General features: G+C 45.7%; 1 protein-coding gene across 2 annotated transcripts; it reads right to left on the minus strand.

Moving 5' to 3' along the window:
• Positions 1-617: 617 nt before the first annotated feature.
• Positions 618-14,151, minus strand: zfta (zinc finger translocation associated). Of its 2 annotated transcripts, none has more exons than XM_079258233.1 (5): positions 13,898-14,151; positions 12,195-12,704; positions 9,533-9,919; positions 7,701-7,982; positions 618-4,474 (listed from the first exon to the last, which is right to left on the minus strand). In XM_079258233.1, exons 1-5 carry the CDS (start codon positions 14,043-14,045, stop codon positions 3,993-3,995), a joined length of 1,809 nt encoding a protein of 602 aa, XP_079114359.1. In that variant the 5' UTR covers positions 14,046-14,151; the 3' UTR covers positions 618-3,992. The 2 variants fall into 2 exon arrangements, with proteins under 2 accessions (XP_079114359.1, XP_079114358.1); XM_079258232.1 differs by having other exon boundaries at positions 7,527-7,982.
• Between the last annotated feature and the right edge of the window lie 2,785 nt (positions 14,152-16,936).

Raw genomic sequence — 16,936 nt, forward strand, 5'->3', positions numbered from 1 at the left:
ATAGTGCAACTCATGTATGCATCACGTAATCTCGTGTCGATGGAAGCGGGACATGCTAAAGAACGCTAGGAATGCGTAGCAGCCATGATAAATGTGGATGCAATGCAATAGCAAACATATTCCACCCCTCAAGAAGTAAAACATTCACATTGTCTGTTCAGCAGCTTGTTAGCGTCCACATTAGCCACTAATGCTAAAGCCGCTGGCTACGCCATGTTCAAAAAAATAACAGGAAGTGACATCACCTTGCACACATTCTGCTAGAAATCTGATAAATGACTGGAAATTATAAATCATAATTTTTAGAAGTGAATATAGATATATGAGAGCTGAATATTGCAGTAATCTGTTTATTCCTAGTTATCAGATTGTGATGGTCATGTAAACAAGCTCATTATCTGATAAAAAATAATCAGATTATGTTGTCCATAATCACCCAGTAAAGTATTCATGCATCTCTGTTAGATAAACTGGTAATTCAGTGTTAGATAAACTAGGTGTAAATAAACTAAATATGAAAACAATTGAAGAATCATTTAAATTACATTTGAAAATAAAATAATCTTTAGTCCAGACAGTGTTTGGTTTTGAATATTTATTTATGGTTCACGGAGGAAAGAATGCATATGTGACATGTTGACTGCGTACAGAGAACAAGAGAAAAACATGAAAACCAAACCAGGAACAGGATCATTGGGCACATCTAACAGCATCCGTCCTGAAACACAAACTGAAATAACACTCACACACAAGCAATGCGTCACCTCAACAAATCTATCTTTACCTCATTTAAATAATAAGTGCTATCAGAGTGATGAGGGATCTATTCTAAACCAAAAGTATGAAGCAGGTTCTTTTCACATCTACGTTTGTAAAAAAAAAAAATCTGTTTTTATCCTTCATGAAAAATGACACATAAATACAACAGAGTCACATGGCCACTGATGCAGTAAATTTTGGTTGCGGGGACGTACTTCCAAAAAAAAAAGAAAATGTGAATTTATGTTTTTGAAGGTCAAGTGAAGAAAGTAAAAGTAAAAAAGGATGTTAATTATAACTGAAAGTTTATGTTGTTGCTTCTAATATTCACTTTTTGTTTCTGGACAGCCGAAAAAATACTTTATAAATTTATTTTTTCTTTTTTAAAATAATGACTTTCATACCATAAATAATAAAAGTTTTCTTTTTTTTTCATCAAAAAAGGTTGCTATAGTGTCGTCAAACTTCTTATGTCTTTTTTTTTGCTGTATATTTTCCCCAAACATTTTTTTTCCTTGAAACCAAATTTTTTAAGATAAAATTTCCTTTTTCTAACATTACAATACATTTTCAAAATTATTAAACATCAATTAATCAGGCAATTGTGAGATGATCATATTACTTTTCCTTTGCAGTTCCATTAATCCTTTTAACTGTGTAGTGGCCTTAAAACTCTGTGATATTTATGCTCCAACTCGAGGTGAACAAGCAACACTGACTGCACATGTCCAAAATCTTTAATATCAACAGCATACTTGATAAAAACAAGATTTCTGATGAAAAGTTTGATGACAACAGAATCCCTGAGATACTTTTCAGGTGAAGTGACTATTTCTGGCAGACTTAGACAGTTATTATTCAACTTCTTTTGTTGCATAACTTTGTACAACGAGTGAAAAAAGAAAAATAAAACTAAGCAGGAGCAAACTTTGCAAAGTGAGTTCAAAAGTCTAAACAAGCCACTTTTAGCCATTAAATAACACTTTCATTGTTTAAATCTTGAATAAAGTAGAAAACTGGACTTGTTTACAAACATATTTTGTAAAAACCAGGATGCAAAAGTGCTCATACAAAGGAAAAAAATAATTCTAATTTTCTTCTATATTTACATTTTTTTTTTTTTTGTTTTTTTTGTGCAGCGTTAAGGTAAGATGGGTTGTAGTTTGTGGAAATGATGAAGGCCGGTGCTCAAAATAGGCTGACGGAAGTGATGTATCTAGTTTTTGAGGGTTTCCTTTCCTGCACTGTAAACAAGGACTTAAATATTCTGTAGGGATCTGAACTCAGTGACTGCACAGTGTCATTCATTGTCTTTAGCAATATCAACAAACACAGTTTCATTCAAATGGCTGTACACAAGGAAAGTTGGGGTTTAGTTCGTTTTGGGGGGACAAAGTGCTGTTTTGTCTTCAGACACGTTTCGTTCGAGAAATTCATCTCAATCTTATTCAACTCTCTCTTTCTAACTTCCTGAGAAAAGAATCCGGTGATGACCAGAAACCAAGCCCCGGCTCTCCTGAAAGACAGATACCAAATATTTCTCTTCATATTTTCTAATGCCATTAAATCCTTAAAGCCCAGGTATTCATTTGGAGTTGAATTTTACTACAGTTTCATTCATTAATTTTAGGTCCCAGGGGGTCCTTTGTGAGTACTGCAGCTTGCTATAAATCTTTATGTTAGCTAACCAACACGTCTGCGCTAGCAGACTAAAAGTAAATTTGAAATAAATATGTGGGTTATGCAAAATTCCTTATGGTACAAAAATATTGTTAACTTTATCACAGCACAAAGCATTTTGCTTCTGACAAGAACTGGAAGGGAAAGTGATGAAAGTCACTGACAGGAGGGCAAGCTTAACCAAGCTAGCGTTAGTATAGCTACCTGGTAATGTAGCTAGCTGTTGGTATAGCTAACAGCTATAAAAGACATTAGTAAGAGAAAAAAATATTCCACAATTATATTGTATAACATCTTTTCTTCAGACTGTTATTTGTGAATCACTCATGAGATGACAGCTGAGTGACGTCAGATATCATGTCTTCCTATTTGTCAGGACCACCATCTTATTATGTCCCAGTGACCAAAATATAACTCCAGATTTTGATATTGGCTCAGCAGATATATGCCTGAGCCAATAACAAACAATAATAATTAATTTCACTCAAAAGTTTCACTATTGTAAATGGCAATTAAATAGAGCGGTTTGTCACAAGTGCATGTTAGCCAGCCTTCAGAAATTCCCATTCTACCAGCCACTAGATTAAATTGGATTTTTTTTTTTTTTTTAATTTTATTTGAGGGGAAATTTCTTTGTGTTGTTTATTTTGTTGGAACCGAAAGCATATGATTTTTAACAACTGTAGAAATTAACCACAGAAAGGGAAAAAAGTCATTGACAAGAGTCTGGCTTAGTTTAACCAAGCAAGCTGTTATTCTGCCTAACAACTAACAAAAGCAGTAACAAAATCAAGCTTTTCCAGACAATTAAAACATATACTTCTTTTTCTCCTTGAAACGGTTAAGAACAAAAAACTGAGTTAATTAACTTTACTTTGAAATTTTGCCATTATAAATATTGGTCCTGTTCAGCTTAGACTTATGGATCTCGAGTTATTTACTTTTTACCAAATGTGTAAATCTAAAAACAGGATTATTCCACAAGTAAACAATGGCAATCTAAAGAAATTAGCTATTAGAACTATATATTAAAGCCAATTTCTAACAAACTCAGGGTCAAGGTGTGTGCATGTGTGTGTCGGGGGGGGGGAGGGAGAATAGTCATGTGGCCAAAATTTGTCATGTTTTATAGCATCTATATTCAGTCCTGGCAGTCAGGATTTGGCAAATTTATCTACAAAACGCATTTTGTGCATCCATACTAGTCCTTTACTTCCAATTAAGTCTTCAAGTGCAACAAGTTACATCCAAATGAATCCTTACTTTCAAATGAATGACTTTGACGTTCTTTAGGCATTAACATTTTTACATTGTGCTGTTTTCTGTCTGACAGATACTACAAGTCGTCTTAGCCTAAGCAGGTTTAAGAGAAATTCTTGTATCTGACCACATAAGCTTTTCTCTCATGTTCATCATGACACCTGGCCATATCAGTTCTGTTCGGGATCCATGTTTTTTGAGATTCAAGAAAATTGGTGGCGAGGAGTGAGTTGAGGAAGGAGAAAATTGTAGGGCTGTTTTTGGGACAGAAACCATGTAGATAGAAGCCCTGTCTAAGTGCCAAGCAGTTCCGGAGCTGGGACCCCGTCGGTGTGTCCGTGATCCTGGGAGGAGAAGCAGTCCTCTGAGTGAACGAAGTGCAGGGCGGTCTGATTGTAGCTCAGCAGGGCCTGCTGCTTCTCCTCAGCACTGTAAAACAGGGAGTGAGGATGGACCTGCTGGATGTGTCTCTTGATGGTACTGACCTTCAGCGTGGCCAGAGTGGCTCCACACACCATGCAGATCAAGCCATGTCTCCTACAGTTATAATCCATCAGGTACTCCAGCCGCCAGCGCACCTGGTAGTTCCTTCTCTGGTCTTTACCAGGATAATGGCTGTGGCGAGGGGTCACTGCTGTGTCCCTCAGTTTGCCCTTCCCTCCACTGAAACTCTCCTCCTGTTTCACCATTTTGGTGGGTATTTTGACATCTGAGGAGACATCTTTTTTCAGTTCTCCTCTAGTATTAAAGACAACAGCTTCGCCCAGGTTGATTTCTGCAGAAATAAACAATAAATTCAGAATGAGAGGAGAGATCACTAAAATTAATTCATTCATCCATTTTCCTAACCGCTAAGTCCAATTCAGGGTTGCGTGGAAGCTGGAGCCTATCCCAGCAGTCATTTGGTGAGAGGCAGGTACACCTGAGCAGGGAGACAAGTGCACCTGGACAAAGAAGCAGGTACACCTGGACAGAGATGCAGTTACACCTGGACAGGGAGGCAGGTACACCTAGATAGAAAGGCAGGTACACCTGGACAAAGAGGCAGGTACACCTGGACAGAGAGGCAGGTACACCTGGACAGAGCGGGAGGTACACCTGGACAGAGAGGGAGGTACACCTGGACAGGGAGGCAGGTACACCTGGACAGGGAAGAGGGTACACCTGGACAAAGAGGCAGGTACACCTGGACAGAGAGGCAGGTACACCTGGACAGAGAGGGAGGTACACCTGGACAGGGAGGCAGGTACACCTTGACAGGGAAGAGGGTACACCTGGACAGAGAGGCAGGTACACCTGGACAGAGAGGCAGGTACACCTGGACAGAGAGGCAGGTACACCTGGACACGGAGGCAGGTATACCTGGACAGAGAGGGAGGTACACCTGGACAGAGAGGGAGGTACACCTGGACAGAGAGGCAGGTACACCTGGACACGGAGGCAGGTATACCTGGACAGAGAGGGAGGTACACCTGGACAGAGAGGGAGGTACACCTGGACAGAGAGGGAGGTACACCTGGACAGAGAGGGAGGTACACCTGGACAGAGAGGGAGGTACACCTGGACAGAAAGGCAGGTACACTGAGACAGAGAGGGAGGTATACCTGGACAGAGAGGCATGTACACCTGGACAGGGAAGAGTGTATACCTGGACAGAGAGGGAGGTACACCTGGACAGAGAGGCAGGTACACCTGGACAGAGAGGCAGGTACACCTGGACAGAGAGGGAGGTACACCTGGACAGAGAGGGAGGTACACTTGGACAGAAAGGCAGGTACACTGAGACAGAGAGGGAGGTATACCTGGACAGAGAGGGAGGTACACCTGGACAGAGAGGCAGGTACACCTGGACAGAGAGGCAGGTACACCTGGACAGAGAGGGAGGTACACTTGGACAGAAAGGCAGGTACACTGAGACAGAGAGGGAGGTATACCTGGACAGAGAGGCATGTACACCTGGACAGGGAAGCAGGTATACCTGGACAGAGAGGGAGGTACACCTGGACAGAGAGGCAGGTACACCTGGACAGAGAGGGAGGTATACCTGAACAGAGAGGCAGGTACACCTGGACAGGGAAGCAGGTATCCCTGGACAGAGAGGCAGGTACACCTGGACAGAGAGGGAGGTATACCTGGACAGGGAAGCAGGTACACCTGGACAGGGAAGCAGGTATACCTGGACAGGGAAGCAGGTATACCTGGACAGAAAGGCAAGTACACCTGGACAGAGAGGGAGGTACACCTGGACAGAGAGGCAAGTACACCTGGGCAGAGAGGGAGGTACACCTGGACAGGGAGGCAGGTACACCTGGACAGGGAGGCAGGTACACCTGGACAGGGAGGCAGGTACACCTGGACAGAGAGGGAGGTATACCTGGACAGAGAGGCAGGTACACCTGGACAGGGAAGCAGGTATACCTGGACAGAGAGGCAAGTACACCTGGACAGAGAGGGAGGTACACCTGGACAGAGAGGGAGGTACACCTGGACAGAGAGGCAAGTACACCTGGGCAGAGAGGGAGGTACACCTGGACAGAGAGGCAGGTACACCTGGACAGGGAGGCAGGTACACCTGGACAGGGAGGCAGGTACACCTGGACAGGGAGGCAGGTACACCTGGACAGGGAGGCAGGTACACCTGGACAGGGAGGCAGGTACACCTGGACAGGGAAGCAGGTATACCTGGACAGAGAGGCAAGTACACCTGGACATAGAGGGAGGTACACCTGGACAGGGAGGCAGGTATACCTGGACAGAGGCAGGTACAACTGGACAGGTCGTCAGTCCATCGCAGGGCAGCACTAAAATGAATTCTCTCCTGTCTTTGGCTTTATGGTTACTTGTTCAAGTAACTTCTGTCTTTTTAGCTTTAATTGACCCTTAACAGTTACCATAAAACTAAGTAATCTATTTCAGATGGAACCAGTAACAATGAGTAAACTGGAGCTGCTGGGATTTGGACATCAGTCAGCGAATCACCAGTTTCCAACTACCGAGCTGGTACAGAAGCTATTCACACGGCAGCACATTCTACACCGGATGCACTTCCTGATGTAACCCTCTGGGCTTGGGACCAGAGAACAATAGGGCAGCAGGACTGGAACCACCAGCCATCAGGCCACAAGACAAGCAGCTCTACCACCTGAGCCACTAAGTCCCCTTCTCTGGAAACACTGGTACATTTTACAAATATAAAACACAAATACTTTTACAAGTAAAAGATATAAAATAGATGGATTCCAACTTCTCTGTGAGCCTGAATTGGACTGAGCGGTATGAACCAACAAACGAATGAATGAGTGAGTGAATGAATGAATGCCACATTTTACATGTCTGCTCGTTAACCAATCAGATCCAATCTCCAAACCCTGCGCAATCACAGAGCAGAGGGCTTAGATTATGTGTCCGTAACCGAACTTTGCATCATGTAGAGGAAAGAAAGTCCGTCAGACTGTCAGACCGGCCGTCAGACCAACCGTGGCCGTCACAGATCCCTAAAGGTGAGTCGTTCATTGAAACTCACTATTATCAGCCAAGTCTGCGGAAGTTTCCTGTAAAAGTTTCATGCATCCAGAAAGCGACTCGCCTTGAGGGTCACTCTGGCCTCGGTCAATGCGCTCTGTGGTTGGTTACTGGTTGGAGATTTCTGACTGGTTTTACTGGAAGTCTTATAAAATGTGACTTTTCTGACTTGAAGGACAAATTCCGTACTTGTGGATCTGATTTGTACCTGTACTTATTCCTCTTACAAATACAGAGATATGAGTCAGAAACTACGCTAGCTCCACGTTACATGTCTACAACGGGTGTGTAGCTAAACCTCTCACCAGCTTGCGTCTGCGTGTCATCACTAGAGCAATCTTTGGTCCAGGCGGCAGCCATGGCTTCCCTTTCTTGTCGGCTCAGGGTTGTGGTCTCAGGGTGACATTCCTGGATATGGCGCCGGAAGCTGCTGACCTTGGTTTCGTGCAGGACCTGAGAACACACCATGCAGAACGTACCCTGGCTCTGAGGCCCGTAGGCCACTAGGTAGTCAAGGCGGAGCCTCCACGGGTCACCCCCACGTAGCCGCCTCCTCTTGGGTTGACGGAGAGGCTGGGATCCCTGCTGCGGAGTACCAACGCCTCCATCCTCGCCAATAAGACAAATGTCCTGAGTTAAAGTGCCATCTCCCTCTGAATACATGTGGGCGTTGACCTGGATGGCCGTCACATTGTCAGCGAAGACGTCTGCCCCCGTTCCTTTGGTGTCAGGCTCTGATTTGATGGAGTTTTCTGACTCCTCTGTTGCAGGACAGACAAACATGCAACACTGCTTAGATTACCAGGATAGATCCGTCAGCATCACAAGTTTTTATCCCATTTCTGTCTCATCTTGAAAGCAAGCAACCATGATCAATGATTTCATTGCCAACACAGACGGAACGGGGTGTCAAACCACTGTGACTTTCTCGCTAAATCTGGCGACTTTCCAAACCCCCATGGCAACTTTTTTGTGAAAAGCGACTAGCGACAAATGTAGCGACTTTTACTGGAATTATTGGAGACTTTTCTGGTGTTTTGGCGACTGACTTAAAAGCATATATTGTTCTGCAGTTACCTTCCCAAACAAGCGTCCTAAAGCGCTTACAAACAGCTCCGGATTCAGGTGTTGCCAGTCAGAGCAGAGAGGACACCTGCATGACTCCATGTACACATTCAAAATTAATAATGCATGTAAAAATATACTGCTGATCCCGCCCCGGCTTACAAAGTGGGATGTAAATTGCATTAATTTCTGTTGTCTCCGTTTGGTCCATTTAGATGGTTGATGTCCAGTTTAAACTGTCTGTCCAGTAAGTAGTAAAACATGTTAAAGTTTGGCAACATAAGTTCATGTTTTACTTTGACTAAAAAAAACTAAATTAAAAGTAAGAAAACTGCAAAAAAAAAATCTAAGTAACTCTGCCAAAGCATCTCCGTTGGGACCCTTTTCTGGTCCCAAGCCTGGATAAAGGAGGAGGGTTGGACATGCAGCTAGCAATTCCGCACACCATAACAGTCCTTTGGTTAAATTTGATATTCTAAAATTTAGCAATGGAGTACAAAACCAGTTTATGCAATGTGGTTCTAAAGGCATTCAGTAGTCTAAAGTGATTGCTTATTTCAACACCAAAATAAATGAAAAGCAACAGAAAAGACTATTTATAGTACTAAACATATTTAGGGTGGTTTTGACTCACCGTTTGTTTCTCCCACAACGTCATTTACATTAAATGCAAATAAACAATTATGCAAATTAGACAATGATGTCATTTAGCATCTTTTAGAACAGCCAATAGCTACTTTCTTTACTGAGCAGTTGGCAAGAGTGTGTCAAACATATGGCCCGCGGGCTAAAAGCAGCCCACCAGAAGGTCCAGTGTGGCTCGCAGCATGAATTTAGTTATTTCAGAATAACATAGACGATGCTAACTGTGTAAAAGTGTAATCTGTAATGTATCCAGGTGAGATTTTCATTAAATTACTCGCCATTACTCGACACTAAATAAATAAATAATTGAATGAACTAATTAATTAAATAATAAAAATATCTAAAAAAAAAAAAAAAAGAATGAATATATATTATTAAATAAAATATGTAAATGTTTAGTTTCCTCCACAGTTTAGTTTGTTCATAATGTTTTCTAAAAGGATGGAAAATTAAATGGAAACATCTTCATTATGTACTTGTACTTCTTTGTACTAACACATTATTTGTAGGTGGAGACCAGACTGAGCTGAATGTGGATTAAGATAAGTCCCACCCTGCTGGTTCCAGGTCAGCGCGGACTGAAGGTTGCTGATGTTCTCACCGTGCGCCTGAGCCCAGGCCTGCAGGACACAGTGCTTCTCCTCCGAGCTGTAGACCAGCGAGTTGGGGTGGGTGTCCAACACGTGGCTCTTGATGTGATCCAGGTGAAGCGAAGGCAGCTCGGCTCCGCACACCATACAGAGCAGCCGACCCGCCTCTGCTTCGTACTCCATCAGGAACTCCTGGCGGAACCAGGCGTGCAGCGAGTTGTTCAGGTAGCGCTCCAGAGTCCTCGTTGAAGGTCCGGGAAGTTCCCGCTCCTCCTCTTCCTCCTCTTCCTCCTCCTCCTCCTCCGCCTGGGCTTGGAGAGTGTCCACCCCCACAGAGGGGGGAGACAGGGTGAGGGGTTGTTGTGGCTGCTCCAGCGGCGTCGCAGGATCTGGAGATTCTGTTCGGAGTTAAAGACAAAATATGGTGTTTGCAGTATTCAGGGAAAAAACAGATTTTACACTTAGGCCCAAAGTTATCCATACTCCTGTCCAATAAAAGATATTTCTTCATTTTTTCACTTACAAATTAGTATTTCACATTTTTTTTACTTAAAAAGGACTCAAAAGAAAGTCTGAAACCATAAACTATTTGTTTTTAGATAGAAAGTTAAAATAAACATCTTTAACCGGGTGAAACCGCCAGCAGCGGACGACGTGTCGGTCCAGAGGCGGACGACGTGTCGTCCGCTGCTGGCGACCACTACGTCGTATCCTGATCAAACTGGTGACTTCCAGTTTTTCCAGAGACAACGTTGACTAAACGTTTCCTAAAAACTGATTCTACAATCGGCTGGGGGGTGTGACGTGTCGGTCCAGAGGCGGACGACGTGTCGGTCCAGCGGCGGACGACGTGTCGGTCCAGAGGCGGACGACGTGTCGGTCCAGAGGCGGACGACGTGTCGGTCCAGCGGCGGACGACGTGTCGGTCCAGAGGCGGACGACGTGTCGGTCCAGAGGCGGATCGACACGTCCACCACTGGACGCAGTGGTCTGAATGGGACTCGTTCGTAAGATGTTCCTACTTTTCACCAGTTAGACCACTTCTTTCTGGAGTTTCTCACCAGCAAAGGAGGCTGGAAAGAGACGAAACAACCAGCCGCATCCCTCCAGCTACTCTGGTCTGCATTTAGTTAGTTTTAGACCAGACCTGCCTGAAGACATGTAGAGTTCTCTTCTTCATTTGCAGCTAACCAGTGATTTTGTCTCTCTGCTGCCGCTACTGGCAGTCTGGAGAACAGCATCACAGCTTCAGGTTTCAGACAGCACGCAGACTTCTCCCACATCAGCTGGACGTGTTGCTGCCATCAGATTCACCGCAGAATGTCTCAGTTTCACCATCAGATACGGCAAGAGGACAAAGGTCTGCAGCATCTGGATTCCAGCACTGTTCTCCGTCTCATTGTCTCCAGAAGCTTCTGCAACGTCAGCAGACTCAGTTCCATCCAGTTCTCTCCAACATGAACTGGTGGAGGAGAGTCCAACCACCGCACTAAGCTTCTCCAGACCATCCTAGAGATCCTTCATGGGGTCCAGGTCTGGACTCTGTGGTCTGGAACAGGATGTCTGCTGGTCCCTGAACCACTTTGTCTCAATCTGACCCCAAAAGCTGAACCTATACCTAACCCTATACCTGGACCTGAGCAGCTGCAGCAACCCCAAACCATTGACTACAGGAACACTCTGGAACAGGGTGGATCTGGACTCACCAGACCACATGATGAGTCTGGAACAGGGTGGATCTGGACTCATCAGACCACATGATGAGTCTGGAACAGGGTGGATCTGGACCCATCAGACCACATGATGAGTCTGGAAAAGGGTGGATCTGGACCCATCAGACCACATGATGAGTCTGGAACAGGGTGGATCTGGACCCATCAGACCACATGATGAGTCTGGAACAGGGTGGATCTGGACTCATCAGACCACATGATGAGTCTGGAACAGGGTGGATCTGGACCCATCAGACCACATGATGAGTCTGGAAAAGGGTGGATCTGGACCCATCAGACCACATGATGAGTCTGGAAAAGGGTGGATCTGGACCCATCAGACCACATGATGAGTCTGGAACAGGGTGGATCTGGACCCATCAGACCACATGATGAGTCTGGAAAAGGGTGGATCTGGACCCATCAGACCACATGATGAGTCTGGAAAAGGGTGGATCTTCTGGACCTACAGTTCTTCCTTCACATGGTCTAATCAGACCAGGCCAGACCTGGTCTAGTTTAGTCTGATTTCGTCTGGTCTAGTCTAGTATAGTATAGTCTAGTCTAGTCTAGTCTGGTCTGACCTGGTCTAGTCTGACCTGGTCTGGTCTAGTCTAGTTTGGTCTGGTCTGGTCTAGTCTAGTCTAGTCTAGTCTAGTCTAGTCTATTCTAGTCTGGTCTGGTCTTGTCTAATCTAGTCTGGTACTGGGACACCAGTTTTACTGGTCTCTGCTTGGCGCTCTGACCCTTCTCAAACGGGGTGTGTCTTTGCATCGGTTTGGGTTTGTGCATGCAGGAACGACCCGATAGGAGGTTCCGAGCGGTTATCCCGGGTAAATCCAGGTGAGACTTCTGGCCCGGCTGTGTGAGGTTCTGTTCTACTGGGAAGAAAATATTTCCTCCGGCCATCATGATGGCAGGAGGAGGAAGAGGAGGAGGAAGAGCTCTGAGTTCTACCCACCGACTACATGCTGGCCAAAGTGCTGCGAGTCCTCGTCGGATTGGAGCGATGGCCCAGCCGCAGAGCCACATGAACTCTGACCTCCTCCCAGACAGAGGTGGCTCTCCCACCCGGAGCGGATCACCTCCTTGTCGGCAGCGCTCCACAGCAGCGAGTCCGGGTGCTTCTGCCTGATGTGCCTCTTGATGGTGCTGAGCTTCAGGGTGGCCAGAGAGCTGCCGCACACCATGCAGATCATGCCCTGCCTCTGAGGGTCAAAGTCCATCAGGTATTCGCTGCGCCAGTACTCGTGGTAGTAGCGCCGGTGGTCACGGCCGGGAATCCGGCTGTGGCCTGGACGCGATGCCCTCTGAACCCTGGGTTTGCGTCCAGAGGGTCCAGGTGCCGGGGAGAGGAGGAGAGGGTGGTCGGGACCCTCCGTGATGCTCCAGTAGCTGGTGCCCGGTGACGTGGCGGCGGTGACCGCACCTGGATGTGGTTCACCATGGCCGTTGGCCAGATTGTCCTGTTCTGAAAGAACAATGTGAATAAAGTTTATTTAATCAGCAGTTTTCTCAGACAGTCAGAATAGAGCAAACAGGACAGAATACAGATGACTTAATGACATCCACAGCGTGGTTTGGTCCAGTTTTACTTCATCTACATACGCCGGACCAGGACGGAGATCAGGGTGAACTGAAGCCATCGTGGTAAATCAGATGGGATATTGGCTCCTATTGATCTCTGGACCCTGGATCTGATCAATCAGCTTCTTCTGTCGGTCCAGCAACATTCAGGTCGGGTTGTGGATGCGGACCTGGCTGAATGGGAGCATCACATGCTGGAGGTATTAGATATGGTACAATCCATCTGTCTGCACCAATCCAGCAACATCCTGCCATCGTCACAACATCCAGTCACTGCTGCACATGGCGGCGCCGGCAGCTCCTAACACACGGTTAACACTTAGCCATTCATGCTTCAGAAACTTGTCTTGTTTTAGGCTGATCCTCTCATTAGAGAACAACATGTACTTAAAGATGGAGGAGTTGACACGTTCAGATGTTCAATAGTTCAGAGAATAAGGTTCACCTGTAAAAGTCCTGGAATCTAGCTTCATTCAGGCGTCAAACAAAAAACTGGACATGGAAAGAACTTTTGTATATACTGTAAGTATAAGTATGTATATATATATATATATATATATATATATATATATATATACATATATATATATATATATATATATATACACATATATATATGTAAAACTAAAAATGTACCAATTGCACGGCAGCTTGTGTTTTCTGTGTGACAGCCTACAACGACACATTGATCCGGTGGTTTCATAGAACCTGTGACATCGTTCATCACTGCACATGAATCCATTGCTCTGGTAAGGCATCGTAGTGAATGTAAACCTGTGTTTTGCAGCTGTAACAGATAAATGTCATCCCCTCATCAGTTTTAGTGCTGCTGCAGTACCGCGGCTGTCCGCCAGGTGTCAGTGGTGCGCGCCTCCGCCGCTGTGCCGTTGAGCCTTTGTTTATAGGAGCCACGGACACGGAGGGGCCATGCTGCTCCACGGCTTTGTCCCTGGCGTGGATTAACTGTCTGACAATGGCCGTGTCACTGACAAGCCCGCGCCAGCGCTCAGCTGTGCGGGGTAAAAACACTCCAGCCTATTTATTTAGTTTATGTATGAATTTATTTTCATGTTTTACCTCCCAGCTCGCTCCCCCCGCGCGGCGCTTCCTCCTCTCCGCTTATTATTAATGAGAGCAGCTCAGACTGCTCGGAGCAGCGGAGGTCCACGGGCTCGTGCAGTGCTGTCCGTGGCCCCGGCCCGGACCCCGGCCCCGGCTCCTCCATCCCCGGCCTGGCTGCTGCTGCGGCGGCTGCTCCTCCTTCCTTCAGCGGGTCGACATGTCACGCTCACATCGACAGCACGTTCCGCCGCTCGGCACGCATCTGGCGAGCGCTCTAGAGCGAACCCATTGCGTTTGGAGCCCGTGCTCTCCACGGTGTCCCCCCCCCCCCCCCCACCCACCCACGCGCGCTCCGCACCGGAGCCAAGTTAACTTTTCATGGATGAACCCAACCCGTGTTCCGCCGGTGAAACGTGCCCGGTGCTCGTGCTGCTCGGGTGGACGCGCCTCTGCGTAGGCCTCTGCTTATGTATTTTAAGGCTCTTGCTTGTCTTCTGGGTGGGGAGCCGGACTAGGGGCCCCTGGGGCTCCTTAAGGGGCTCCTGGGTAAATTTAAAGAGACAGTAACAGTGTCAGCGCCGCACACCCACCCCGGGGGGGAGGTGGAGGAGCAGCTAATGCTAATAAGCCTTTAACTGCTCCAACTGTTCTGTCAGAACCAGGCTGGCAGGGAGCTGCTGTCCGGTAGATGATTGGTTAAAAGACGAGGCGGCTCCGTGGCAAATCAGGGCCCCACGAGCTCCAGCTCGCGCTGCTTTGTGCCGGGATCCCATGCTCCGCTTGAATCAGGGTGTGTGTGTGTGTGTGTGTGTGTGTGTGTGTGTGTGTGTGTGTGTGTGTGTGTGAGTGAGTGTGTTTGGGGGGGGTGTTACTTTGATCGTGTCTGATGGTCTGATATTGAAATTATCAGCTTGAATTGACTCAGAGCAGAACGAGCAGCTCTCTGGACAACTGAAACACTTTCTGGTAAAATAGTTGTTTACAGATCAGCTTTAGACCGATCAGATTTAGATGTTTGATCAGCGCGCGCACTGAAAAGTGCCAGTTTGGGCTCCAGCAGTGAGTTCACCGTAAATGGTACCAGAGGGCTCCACCAGGGGGCGCGCTGCAGCTTCAGCAGCAGCTGATACCGCGGGGCTCCACCAGGGGGCGCGCTGCAGCTTCAGCAGCAGCTGGTACCGCGGGGATCCACCAGGGGGCGCGCTGCAGCTTCAGCAGCAGCTGGTACCGCGGGGATCCACCAGGGGGCGCGCTGCAGCTTCAGCAGCAGCTGGTACCGCGGGGATCCACCAGGGGGCGCGTTGCAGTGCTCATACCGGATCAAGACACCGGAAACTAACATGGAGACATTAGAGGAGTTTTTTTTTTTTGCTTGTTTGTTTTTTTAAATTACTTATTTAACTATTAAAGATTGTACAACAAGTCAGGGTACAAACAGACAACAATAAACAAAGTGACACTATTAGTGGTAGAGAGCTGTGTGAAACTGTGCATGTCTCATAAAAAAAAAAAAAGAGGCAAAAATAAAGTGATGAAAAACAGCATGGACATACAAATACAAGTATACTTTTTTTTTTTTTTTAGCCTTTAGGTTCTTGTGGACCAGACATTGAAGTGATTTAAAGTAACAGGTGGAGCCATTCATAAACCCAGTGAATGATGGAATGCATTTTTTCCATTTACAGGTATGAATATGATATTTACCCAGCATGATTATGAGAATAACAACATCTGAGATGCTTGTGTCCAGGTTGTCCATAAAATAAATAATATCCTTATGGGTAAACAAAGGGATGTTAATTTCTAAAGAAATCCAGCTGTGAATGTCTGACCAGAACAAGTTAACAAGTGTCAATTTTTTGAGTAAGGCTATGAATGGCATTGAGGAGCATTATTTTGGAGACTTTACGTTCCATTTCAGACATCTTGGATTTCTTAGATTTTGGGCTTTTGAGTGGAGTATGTTGTCAATCCAGTAATAGGTTGTTCTGCTGGTTCAGACAGTCATCTTCATTAGCTTATTGTTCCAGCTATTCAATATCCTCAGCGTCACCAGCTTGCTGCAAGGCGGCTAGCAAGTAGCCATGATCTATGTTAGCTTCTGCCATGATTGGGAAAGTTGAGAAAGGTAAGTCTGCAAAAGTCAACAAACTTGCTGGTAAAGGAAGAACAAGTCTTGCACAAAAGTCTTATTTAGTTTATTTCTTTAAGTTTTTTTGGTTTTAGAATACTTGTATATAAATGTATGAAGGTCTGTAGCAGTCTTTTCCTGGAGCCTGCACACAGTTCGTCAGCCCACTATCTTGAAAAAAACCCACATTAGAGGAAGTTGATGTTTGGCAACGATGCGTCGTAAAGACCTGGGTAATTTCAGACTTCATCAGAGAGATTTCCCTCAGTTTGAACCAGCCCACCATGCGACCTTTCCACTGGTCCAACTGGTCTCTCCTCTGCCCTCTACTGGTTGCTCTCACATCGCTGCTTGTGAGTGTGTAGCTTTCATTTATGCACAAAGGTTAAACACACAAAGCTTTCCTGATGAATATCTAAATAAAACAAGTATGTTCAGGACTGAAATGTTCCATTTAGTTCCAATGTCTCATTTTCATGTGATTAAACACCAGAAGGTGTCAATCTGCCCTCTTTATCATGACAAAATGTCAGGTTGATGATGGAGCCTGTCTGTGGTTTAGCAACACATGGGAATGATGTCATTAGCCTGACGTCACGTGTTGGCATGTGTGGGATCTCATGCTACAGCAGACATGGAACATGCATCATGCTGATTAAAACCCTGGAGGGACGCGCATCTTCCTGAAAAGCCCAACATGTTGAAGATCCAGGTGCTTTTTTTTCTAATGACCTCCTGGGATGTGTTGGGATTCATCCCAGAGTCACAGGGAGGAAAGGTTTGGAGACAATGTGCTGAAATGGAGCTTTGGGTGACTGAGGCCCAGATGTTATCTGTACATTCACCATGGCTGCTTCATGTGTTTTTGGCCCCGTAATGAAATCTGTGGCTTTGAGCTCAGGAATAAACTGATATTTTTTATG

The sequence above is a fragment of the Telmatherina bonti genome, assembly GCF_933228915.1.
Source record: "Telmatherina bonti genome assembly, chromosome: 18".
Classification (NCBI taxonomy): Eukaryota; Metazoa; Chordata; class Actinopteri; order Atheriniformes; family Telmatherinidae; genus Telmatherina; species Telmatherina bonti.

Bases quoted from the DNA above. Each gene is read 5' to 3' on its own strand.
- zfta (XM_079258232.1), bottom strand. From the start codon at position 14,045: ATGGAGGAGCCGGGGCCGGGGTCCGGGCCGGGGCCACGGACAGCACTG. The intron at 12,705-13,897 runs GTAAAACATGAA...TTGTTCTTTCAG, and splicing joins CGGGGGGAGCGAGCTGGGAG to AACAGGACAATCTGGCCAAC. The intron at 4,475-7,526 runs GTGAGAGGTTTA...TTATTTCTGCAG, and splicing joins TGACACGCAGACGCAAGCTG to AAATCAACCTGGGCGAAGCT.